Source organism: Dreissena polymorpha, chromosome 5 (genome assembly GCF_020536995.1).
Source record: "Dreissena polymorpha isolate Duluth1 chromosome 5, UMN_Dpol_1.0, whole genome shotgun sequence".
Lineage (NCBI taxonomy): Eukaryota > Metazoa > Mollusca > Bivalvia > Myida > Dreissenidae > Dreissena > Dreissena polymorpha.
In genome coordinates, this window is record NC_068359.1 from 116,576,662 (window position 1) to 116,588,850 (window position 12,189).

At 37.6% G+C, this 12,189-nt stretch overlaps 1 protein-coding gene across 2 annotated transcripts; it reads right to left on the minus strand.

The window, feature by feature from the left end:
• Positions 1–463: 463 nt before the first annotated feature.
• LOC127881472 (probable serine/threonine-protein kinase drkD) lies at positions 464–11,190 on the minus strand. Of its 2 annotated transcripts, none has more exons than XM_052429376.1 (3): positions 11,099–11,190; positions 8,858–8,977; positions 464–4,496 (listed from the first exon to the last, which is right to left on the minus strand). In XM_052429376.1, the coding sequence occupies exon 3, from the start codon at positions 3,510–3,512 to the stop codon at positions 1,821–1,823; it is 1,692 nt and encodes a 563-aa protein (XP_052285336.1). In that variant the 5' UTR covers positions 3,513–4,496; positions 8,858–8,977; positions 11,099–11,190; the 3' UTR covers positions 464–1,820. The 2 variants fall into 2 exon arrangements, with proteins under 2 accessions (XP_052285336.1, XP_052285335.1); XM_052429375.1 differs by lacking the exon at positions 11,099–11,190 and adding an exon at positions 10,729–10,791.
• Between the last annotated feature and the right edge of the window lie 999 nt (positions 11,191–12,189).

Consider the following 12,189-nt stretch of genomic DNA (forward strand, 5'->3'; position numbering starts at 1 on the left):
GCCGCCACAATTCTCACATGTGGGTGGAATCCAACCCCACTGGGGGCTGACGAGGTATAAGCGTAGTCCGTTTCGCTACGACGTCGGGTATATGTTTTACTACGAAAACACTTTGTAAATACACATGACATCGAAGAACGGATTAGTGGAAATTTGTGTTTAAAACAGGTAACACGGTGTATAACCATATCGGTCCCCCTCTCGGATGAAAACGCTATATCGGTACCCCTCTCGGATGCGGTACCGGTCATTCTCGGATAAAAAAATGATTCTGTGATGGAGAGTGGTCACCAAAATAGTGTTTTTGCCCTCGAAGGAAACGCAGTACGTCAAAAGTAAGTATTGCACGGAACATTACAATAATTGACTTACGTTTGTATGTACTTCGTTTTAATTTTCCGTTTACTGAAGTTTAGATATAAGCCACACAACGTAAACATTGAAATAAAATTAAGCAAAGAAATGGCCTTCCTTGGTATTTAATCGACAAAAAAGTATACAATCATGTTCTGAATTCTATACTTATTATAATGAAAACGTTTATATTTAACATGAAAATACAGAAATGCAGCCCAAATTTCAATATTTTTCTAAATTATCTCAAGATAAAAGTACAGATAGAAGCAGACATTGCCCTTCTTAAAAACAAATATGAAACAAATAATAAAAAATGGATCCACTTCTGCAACACTTTCTGAAAGACGTGAACATTGAAACAAGAGCACCGCATAACGGGTGCCACACTCGGCTGCGAAATCTTGTCAGATTATTTTTTCTAGAGGTCACAGTGACCTTGACCTTTGACCTAGTGACCCAAAATTGGGTGTGGTGTGTAGAACTCATCAAGAGGTGCAGCTACATAACTTATGCAGTTTCAAAGCTGTAGGTGGAAGCACTTTTATTTTAGAAGCAATGTTCAAAACCTTAACAAAATGTTAAGGTTTTAGCGGACGACGACGGACACGGACACAACGAGCTGGCTATGACAATACCTTGGGTTTTTACCGAAAACAGCCGAGCTAACAAAGTAAAATAAGTTGACGACTTAAAATGTGTAAAGGAAATATAGAAAAATTTCCTCAGACTTTAAGTATAAATGAAATTTATAAATATAATATATAGTAAAATTTTATGACCTTGACCTTTGACCTTGTGACCCAAAAATGGGTGTGGCGTGTGGAACTCATGAAGGTGCATGTACATTTGAAGTTTCAAAGTTGTAGGTGGAAGCACTTTCATTTTAGAGCCAATGTTAAAGTTTTATATAAGAGGTGACAGTGACCTTGACCTTGACCAAAAAATGGGTTTGGCGTGGGGAAGTAATCAAGGTGCAGCTTCATATGAAGTTTCAAAGTTGTAGGATAAGGCACTTTGATTTTAGAGCCAATGTTCAAAACCTTAACAAAATGTTAAGGTTTTAGAATTGCGGACGACACGACGGCGGACACGGACACGACGAGCTGGCTATGACAATACCTCGGGTTTTCTCAGAAAACAGCCGAGCTAATAAAATTGAGAAAAGAAATTTCCATGGTATTATCGACAAAAAAGTATACAATCATGTTCTGAATTCAATACTTATTATAATGAAAACTTTTAACATGAAAATAAAGAAATGCATCCAAAATTTCAATATTTTTCTAAATTATCTCAAGATAAAAGTCCAGACAGAAGCAGAAAATGCCCTTATTCAAAACAAATATGAAACAAATAATCAAAAATGTCCAGCTCAGTAAAATGTGTGCAATTATCAACCAACCAAGTAATGGTTATTTAAAAAAGGCATATTTTAGCTGAAGGGCACGTCAGAGTTCAGTTTATTACCCAATGACCTTGTTGACTAACAGGTCATGAAAATAGCTAACTATTTGGAGAGCATGAGGTCTACCACTATTACTGTAGCTCAGTCCCTTATCTAAGATCCTGTAGATTTTACTCTCAACGTTTTCAGAGTCAGTATCTGCCAATGAGGCAAGTAACTCTAAAGCATCTGGTTTGGCCTTCAGTTTCATTCTACTCATTATGTACTGCACTGGATCATCAGAGCTGTTCCAGACGGGCATTTCAGTAAATACTTCCACTGAAGTACATGCAAGGCTCCAAATGTCTGTCATTTCATTTGCACTTTGTCTTTCAAGAAGGATCTCCGGTGCCTGATATGCAGGAGTTCCAGGCTGTAAACAAATCCCAGCCAAAGTTGTCATAATAGTGTTTGTTGTCTTAAGTTTACTGAGACCCATATCACATAATTTCACCACATGAAACTCGTTTGCAACAAGTACATTTTCAGGTTTGATGTCCCTATGTATGATCATGGGGTTTTGTGCATGCAGATATGCAACAGCTTGGGATATCTTCAAGCAAACATTTAGCTTCAAAGACATGCTCATAGATGATCCATCAATACCAAATAGACAGCTGTCTAATGTAATACCATTAATAAGTTCGGAAACCAAGTATAATCGATCACTTTCAATAGCAAATGCCATCAGCATGACAATATTGGGATGCCTTAGTTGTGAATGGACGCAGAGTTCTTGATCAACAATTGGTTTTGCGATCTTCATCCGCTTGATCTTGATCTCTTTGATAGCCACATTTGTGCCTATCCACGATCCTTCATACACAATACCAAACCCCCCTCTTCCAATTTCTTTACCTAAGTTTATGTCAGCCAAATTTATTCTTGGTACTGAGCAAGATGTGACGAATGTCTGTGTCTGGGTGTTTAATGTCTGTGGCTGAGTGCTGCATTCCTGTGATTGGCTGTTCAATGTCTGTGCTGGAGTGTTCAATGACTGTGGTGGAGCGTTCCCTGTCTGAGGTGGAGTGTTCCCTGTCTGTGGTTGAGTGTTCCCTGTCTGTGGTTGAGTGTTCCCTGTCTGTGGTTGAGTGTTCCCTGTCTGTGGTTGAGTGTTCCCTGTCTGTGGTTGAGTGTTCCCTATCTGTGGTTGAGTGTTCAATGTATGTGGTGGAGTGTTCCCTGTCTGTGGTTGAGTGTTCAATGTATGTGGTTGAGTGTTCAATGTATGTGGTGGAATGTTCAATGTATATGACTGTATGTCAACTTTCTGTGAAGTGGCCAATGACTGTGTTGATGTGCAGAATCTCTGTGTTTGGGTGTTTAATGTCTGTGGCTGAGTGCTGCATTCCTGTGATTGGCTGTTCAATGTCTGTTCTGGAGTGTTTAATGATCGAGGTTGAATATTCAATGCCTGTGGTTGAGTGTTCAATGTCTGAGGTAGAGTGTCTAATGTCTGTGGTGGAGTGCTCAAAGTCTGTGGCTGAGTGTTCAATGTCTGTGTTGGAGTGTTCCCTGTCTGTGGTTGAGTGTTCAATGTCTGTGTTGGAGTGTTCCCTGTCTCTGGTGGAGTGTTCAATGTATATGACTGTATATCAACTGTCTGTGAAGTAGCAAATGACTGGGTTGATTGTGTCAGTGTTTTCATTGTATCCAGCCGTTCTGTTACATTACACTCAGCCCCAAAGGTGTACAACTGCGGCCTGCCCATCTACAATTATTCCAACAGAATATTTTCCAGGACATATTACTTTCAAAACTGATGCATTCATCCCTTCAAGAACAAGACTGCCATCCTTATACCACTGATACTGTAAATTTCTGTTGTGCAATGGTGTTATCAATCCCAACATTAAATCACCACCATTCATTCCATGTATTTCATTTGGACCCTGCATTATTATTACTGGATGAGCAGAAGAAGTGTAACTGCTTCATTGGTACGACCCATCATTTAATTCAGATAAATACATCCGATCATCTTTTTCAACATGCACTAGTAAAAATCCATCATCTGTGATATTATAATCTGCATATGCAATTTCATGCGCTGATGAATTATAACATTGTCTCATAGAGCCATAAGAAATTGTACACTCACTATTGTCATATCTAGATGGTGTGTTCCTTTTGTACTTAAGGTTCATATTTCCAGGCATAGTGTTGTTTACAAAAAACACTCTTGCCATGTCTTCTTCTGCATTTTCATCTGCTTTATCTGTCACTGTCTCTTCCACATTCAATTCTTCTTCATCCCTCTCATCCAAATGTCCAGCTGTTTGTTGATTTTCCATGATGAAGTTTGTTGTTTTGGCTTTGTTCTTATATACAAATGGTACTGTGAGGAGAAGAGCCCATGAGATTTCAGGTATTCTTGAAAAGAACATGCATTGCCTTCTGTGTTGGTAAATCTGTCTAAATTTTCACCAGCAAAACTGCCTAGCGACAAATCCATGTCCTTCAAGGAACCTAACTGACTCTTTCCCTCTGGGAAATATTTCTTTACACCACTTTCAATAATTGTTTCCACAGTTAGATCTTCATCTGCACTGTAATCCATTCTTCGTACACCTCCTCCTTTTGTCTTAGTGACGACTCTGTACTTTTCATTAGAAAAGTGCTGCCATCCAATATATTATTTGTATATAGTGTGTTTTCCTCTTCCACTTTTGCCTTGACCAATATCTTGTTTCTTCTGAAAAAAAGAAATGACAACATGAGCCAATTTATAAGAAAATGACAAGAGCTCCACGGTCGGAGGCTGATGCCCCTAAAACAGGACCTTGACACAGGATTTTTTTCAACAAAACTAACCACAGAGTTAATCTTATCATATTGGTGTGACTTAGCCACTGAAATAGGGGTCATCTATTGTCCAAGGCAATACACATGGAAATTTTAAGGCCAATCAGTCAATTCGTGGACAAGTAATTGACAGGAATCAATTTTCACATTTAATGTGACAGCGACCTTTGACCTCGTGACCCAATTTCAATAAGGGTCATCTACTGTCCAAGGCCAATGCACATGGGAAGTATCAAGCCGACCGTATCAAGCCAATCAGTAAATTATTGACAACAATTATTGACAAGTTATTGATCGGAAACCATTTTCACATTAAGTGTGGCAGTGACCTTGACCTTTAACCTAGTGACCCCAATTTTAATAGGGGTCATCTACTGTCCAAGGCCAATGCACATGGGAAGTATCAATTCAATTCGTCAATTTGTTGACAAGTTATTGATCGGAATGTTCTGGTCTACTGACAGACAGACAGACAGACCGACAGACAGACAGACATTCAGCAAAACAATATACCCCCTCTTCTTCGTTGGGGGGCATAAAAATTGGGACAGTTTCAATGAATGCCCTTGTTTGCAAAACAGGTATGCCTACTTTAGTGAGTCCAATTTGAGATAGGAATTTCTCCATTTAAGGTACTTAAGAAAACAAACAAGGTAAACTGGTGCTATCAGATGGGAGAGAGAGAGACAGAAAGACAGACAGAGATAGAGAGGCTGAGAAACAAAAATATAAAGAGACAGACAAATAACACGTTTTAATCCGAACTTCATTAAACTTATCTAGGTCAAGAAGTCCTTTTACATATTACTTTTAATACATTACCAACATACCACCAACCTGTAGACAGGAGCAACAACTTCACAAACCTTTCTAAAAATAACTGCTTTTTTATACATACTTAATAGTATAACATTAACTTTCCTTGTCCATATATGACTAAAACAGTAATAGAGGGGACAAGACTCTGGTGTACAGATAGACAGACAGGCCAACATTTGCAAACTAATATAACCTGGCATATCTGATGGAGGGCATAATAAACTAGAAATGGCGCAGCAGAGGCCGACGCGTATCCCCACGCCGCATGTTTGACCCAGGGGCGCCCCAGGGTTGGTAATGGGGCCATGCATAGTTGAGATTGACCGTATTGTCATAAGAGAAGTTCAGTATCAATTAGAAGTGAATCGGTGTAGAAATGAAGAAATTAAAGTAAAAGGCAATTTTGGGTAGGCGTGGCCTATGTGGGCCGGGCGCCCCAGGGTTGGTGATGGGGCCATACATAGTTGAGATTGACCGTATTGTCATAAGAGAGGTTCAGTATCAATTTGAAGTAAAGGGTGTAGAAATGAAGAAATTATAGTAAAAGGCAATTTTGGGTGGGCGTGGCCTATGTGGGCGGAGCGCCCCAGGGTTGGTAATGGGGCCATACATAGTTGAGATTGAACGTATTGTCATAACAGAGGTCCAGTATCAATTTGAAGTAAATGGGTGTAGAAATGAAGAAATTATAGCAAAAGGCAATTTTGGGTAGGCGTGGCCTATGTGGGCCGGGCGCCCCAGGGTTGGTAATGAGGCCATACATAGTTGAGATTGACCGTATTGTCATAAGAGAGGTTCAGTATCAATTTGAAGTAAAGGGTGTAGAAATGAAGAAATTATAGTAAAAGGCAATTTTGGGTGGGCGTGGCCTATGTGGGCGGAGCGCCCCAGGGTTGGTAATGGGGCCATACATAGTTGAGATTGAACGTATTGTCATAAGAGAGGTTCAGTATCAATTTGAAGTAAATGGGTGTAGAAATGAAGAAATTATAGTAAAAGGCAATTTTGGGTGGGCGTGGCCTACGTGGGCGGGGCGCCCCAGGGTTGGTAATGGGGTCATGCATAGTTGAGATTAACCATATTGTCATAAGAGAGGTTCAGTATCAATTTGAAGTGAATCGGTGTAGAAATGAAGAAATTATAGTAAAAGGCAATTTTAGGTGGGTGTGGCCTATGTGGGTGGGGTGCCCCAGGGTTGGTAATGGGGCCATGCATAGCTGAGATTGACCGTATTGTCATAAGAGAGGTTCAGTATCAATTTGAAGACAATCGGTGTAGAAATAAAGAAATTATAGTAAAATAACCTAAAAAATGAGTAAAAATCTCTTACCCGGCCCCACCCCAATCCCCAACCCCCATAACTTTTTACCCAGGAGTCAGATCAAAATTCCAAATAGTGCAGGGTCGCTCATATGCTCATAGCTACCATGTGTGTAAGTTTCAAGGTTCTAGTGCTAATCGTGTAGGAGGAGATAGTGGCCAGGACGGACGGACGGACAGACAGATGGCAGAGATAACCACAATATCCCCACGCTTTTCAAAAAGCGTGGGGATAATCATGTCAACACAGAGCATTTTGTAAATTTTACCAAAAATCAAGATTGTCTTTTATGGACATGTTAATTTTTACTTTTTTGTTATTTCGTATTCGTTATTTCTTGTTATTTCTTAGTTGCTATTTTTTATTTGTTATTTCTTATTACTTTTTAGTTATTTCTTATTAGTTATCACTCGTTACTTATTTTTTTATTAGTTATTACTTATTTGTTATTACTTTTAAGTTATTTCTTATAAGTTATTTCTTATTAGTTAACAATATGCTGGGTCAATATGTCAATATTATGGTTCAGTAAATGAGACAAGAGGGACATGATTGAGATGTTCATTGCCATTAACATCTCTACGGACAAATTGACTGCAGTTTTTTACCATAATTATTTTACAAATGAGACCCAGATTGAAATTGACCAAGAGGACAAGCATTTTGACCATAAATCATCAAGGTTGGACCAAACTTCAGATCTCTATAGCATTAAAAAAGACTAATAAGTTTAAGCATTTACCTAAAAACATAATTTCTTGCCCCAGGATTACGTGTCCTAGTATCAGGTAATACTCATGTCTTATAGTGCTAAACCATGTGATGACACCCAACTGAATGAAAAATAACCATGTGAATTTTGTACATAAAATCTGAAATAAACCCAACAATAAACTGTAAGCTGTACCGTATATAAGAAAACAAGAGGACAAAGATGGCTCTGTATCGCTAACCGGAGTCCAAGAGCTACAAAAGTACCTTTGTCAGCTATTAATTTTTAACCAGACAACCCGAATTCCAATTCGATTTTTTTTCCATATACACTTTGAAGGATAACCGTTATAAAATTATTTTGAAATCAAACCAGGGGCTCATTTTTTTAATTTAATTTTTAATGAAACCTCCTATTAGTTGCTATGGTAACAAGAGCTTGTCGAACACAAAATGCCTGCCTTGATGCATTCAGTAACGCTGGGCTGCTAATTTTAAGCTCTTTTTAAGAATGGGACCCGAATAAAGAACTTTCAAGACTGCAAACTCTTTCCACAAAGGGGGCCATAATTTCCTGATCCTAACCCTAGCATTATAGAGTTAAAATCTGGAAACCGCTTTACCCGATCCAGGTCACTGTGACCTTGACCTCTGGCCAACTAACATGAAAAAAATCAATAATGATAATCTGCTGGCCATGGTCAACCTCCCTATAAAGTTTCATGATCCTAGGCCGAACTGTTCTTGAGTTATCATCCGGAAACCGTTTCACTGCTCTGGGTTACTGTGACCTTACCCTTAAACCTACTGACCTCAAAATAAATAGGGGTCATCCATCTGCTGGTCAAGGCCAACCTCCCTATCAAATTTCATGTCCTAGGTCAAAGCATTCTTGAGTTATCATCCGGAAACTGTTTGGTCTACAGACCGACCAACGGACATTTGCAAAGCAATATAACCCACCTTCTTCGAAGGGGGGCTCAACTAGAGTTCCATATGGATTTCAATTCCTTGAGTAATCTTAGTACAAAAGGACTTTTATTCTGAAATTATTTACAACTCAGGTGGCAGTTTGGTTGAGTGCTGAATACATTGGACTAGGAGTCAACAAGATATATAATAATATTTTCCAATTGGTTACTATGCCAATGAGAGTTTTATGCAGACTTCTATTCCTTGAGAAATTTGGCAGAGGACTACTCAAATGCCATTTCTGTGAAATGAGTTTCCAATCAGGCTAGTGTTTGATTTTTCATGTTTCTTTTATAATAATATTTTCCCATTGGTAGCTATGGCATGCACACTTTGATATGAATTTCATTTTCTTGAGAAATGTTAGTAGATGACTACCAAAGGATCAATTCTGTGAAATTATTTTCAAATCTGGCTGGTTATGATACCTTAGGAACTGGTGTAGACTTTTTCTTTCTAGTTTCCTTGCTCATGTTCATCCTCCCTGACTGTATTTTGTGAACAAGTTCTTCAATTCTTCGTTGTTTTCTTGCCGATGATTCTTCAGCCTTAAAATAAAGAACAGTGAATTGTTAAAATATTTTAAACAAACAAGAGGGCCATGATGACCCTTGTTCCATCACCTGAAAACAATGAATTGAGGTATCCAGCAGCAGGGCGGGGTCTGATCGACCTTCTATACTTCAGATGCCTCTCTCATGCTGACAATTAGGGCCGGACCCCCACCTCATGGAATAAAAGTGACCCACTCAGAAAATGACCAGAAGGGATGACAAATGCCTGAATTTGTATACATAAAAGGGAAGATCTTATAATTTTGGTTTGGACCATCCCCCAACAAAGGAATAATTGTCAAAGTTGGACGCCCTGGAAAAAATATCTTTATTATTAAGATAGGATATTTCATTCAAAACAGTCAAAACATCCAAAGTCTTTGAATGCACTGTTCTCGGCTTACTTGATCATTTATTATCTGCCTACAGTACTTTTTATTATTTATTATGTAACGACAATGGCCCAGTCTCTCGGGTTTCCTTTGTAACAAACATGTATGCCTGACAGGGATGTCAGCTAGAAATATAAAATTACAAAATATGGCAGTGAATTAAATAATTGGTAAATCGAATGGCAATGATTTAATAATTGTTAGAAATATGTTTCACATAAATGCATAGGAAAATACATGTATTAAGTTATTAAATTTAGCAGTTATTTGAGTTGATCTATCTGCAATTAAACATCTGGTTATTAAAATGGTATAACCCGGGTGAATATTTATATCATAAACACCTTGATCCCAGCAATGAAACCAAGTTATTTTACTATAATATTCTGTAGCCAGTAGGTCCTATAAGCAAAGAGGAGGTCCTGTATTTTTTCCCATTTTACAGGACCTACTCACTGTCCAGTAAATATTTGCCTAGTTTGGATTTCACTGAGCATGTTAAAATTGCGATTTGTGTTTGCAAAGTACTTACTCAGATACTCAAAGGCAATAGATCTACAGTACTTGCAGACTATTAGCTAAAGAAACTTCAGCATACAGTTTATATAGTACTGACATACCTGTACGCTGAAGCCAACCCCGTATCGAAAGTCAACCAGAATCGTTACATATTTATGTCACGCTATAAATCAAAGAAAGCTCTTTTTCATGGATACATTTCTACGTATATTGGTGAATGAATATAAATTACTGCATCGGGGAATATTTTAAGGTTCAAATGTTAACTGTCAACTTTTCGGGAATTTCTGGTTGACTTTCCTAATGGGGTTGGTCCATAACTATAAAGTCGCGCCTGTCAAAAATCATAAAAAGCGACATCAGGGGTTTTTATCTGATTTTGGGGAAAGGGCCTGGCCTTTTTTGAGGGGAAAAAAATCGCGCGAAAAGCCGGATTTTGGGGGGGAAAATGACGCAAACGCCAGATTTTGGGGAAAATAAGGAAAATTTTAAATAATCACTTCAACATATTTTACTGTTTTTAAAACAAATTCAAGGCAACAGATAATTTAATGATGCAATATTTTGTATTTTCTACACTGGATCAGGTTAACTTATGTACTGAAAGGTTTAAAAAAAAAAAAATTTTTTTTAGGGGAAAATCATTTTTTGGGGAAATATTTCTGTCAGAGGGGAAAAAAAATCTAGGGGAAAGGGCCGAAATTCGGCGGGTCTTTCAGAAGGAAAAAACCCCCTGAACATTTAAAGTTATGGTAGCCAGAACTAGCAGACTGTAAGAATAATATACGATAATAATAACAATAATGATAATAATAATGTTAAGGAAAAACTTACAACATGAAAGATAAATGATTTCGAGCCAAGTTTACCATGTGTACTAGAACGAGTGGCGTGAACTAAACAAGGGAGAACACTATGCGCAACACTACCGGTTAACGAACACTGAAATTCTTTCTTTCTCACTTGAGGTATCTTCTAACATTCAAATTGAGCCACGCCTGACAGAATAATTTTGAAGTAAATGGAGCTCTCTTAAACACAATAAATGGCTGCAGAATGAATAGTACATCAATCCAACATTTTAGATACACATATCTATTTACATGTTTATTTGCAGAACGTGTCACATGTTTCAACTGTGACAGCTCATGTGTATCAGTTTATCAATTTAAGAATAAATCAAATAAATAAGTAAATAATATACCGTAGAATCGCCGTCACTAGAGTTGTCCTCCATCTTCATGCTTCTGATTTTTCGCGCGTATAAAACTCGTAGCTATTAAGTAACAAGTAATGACTAATAAGTAATAACAAATAACTAATAACAAATAGCTCAAAACAAGTAACAAAAAACGTCAATCCAGGGCTTCCGTAATTTTCTGAAAAGTATATGATCATCAAACAAATGCTAGAAATAAACATCCCCCACTGAACATTATTGATTGTGCAAAAGTTGTTATTTAGAAGTGTAAAGCACACGAAAACGCGCGTGTACACCATGGTAATAATACGCCTAAAAACTGAAATAGCTCTTATATGTCCGAGTCATCCTAGCAAAACTTGTATAAAACCCACCGAAGAACGATAATGCAAATTCATTTACGCGTGCACCACCGAAGTATGCGATACACATTTATTGTGCGTTTCTTGAAATGTCATGCAGCAGTTATTTACAAACATCTCCGGACGAATGGACGGACAACACCAACAACAATATCCCTCCGGTATTGGCCGGGAATGAAAAAAAGCAGATTACAGAACACTAAATTAGACGTCAATAAAGACGTTTAAACAAAACAAGTAACGTTAAATTTTTATTCAACACAATCGAACATCTGACCATTACGGTAATGGGGTAGATAAACACCTTTAAACAAAACAAAAAATGAACAAGGCACGTTACTTTATGTAAGACTGCTCCAATGATAGTTAATAGTATTTATATAACCATACCATCTCAACATCAAATGATATCAGTAAACAAGAGCGAAATATTTTAATTAGATACAGAGGGTGCATAACACGCTCCGTTAGAAAAAAAATCATGTTGAGCATGTATCGCATGAAATTCTACGGAATCAACACATATCTTGACATTAACAACAAAAAAAATAAAATAAAATATTTTTAAGTGAATGCTTATACAACGCAACTCGTTTCAATTACTATGGATATATACCACTATCTTTTAGCTGCAAATTGGTGGTCCCAAAATTTGTTTCCCAAAAAAATCATAATTATAAATATACATACTAGTAATTAGAGCGCAATAAACAATATCAACATCTTAAACTA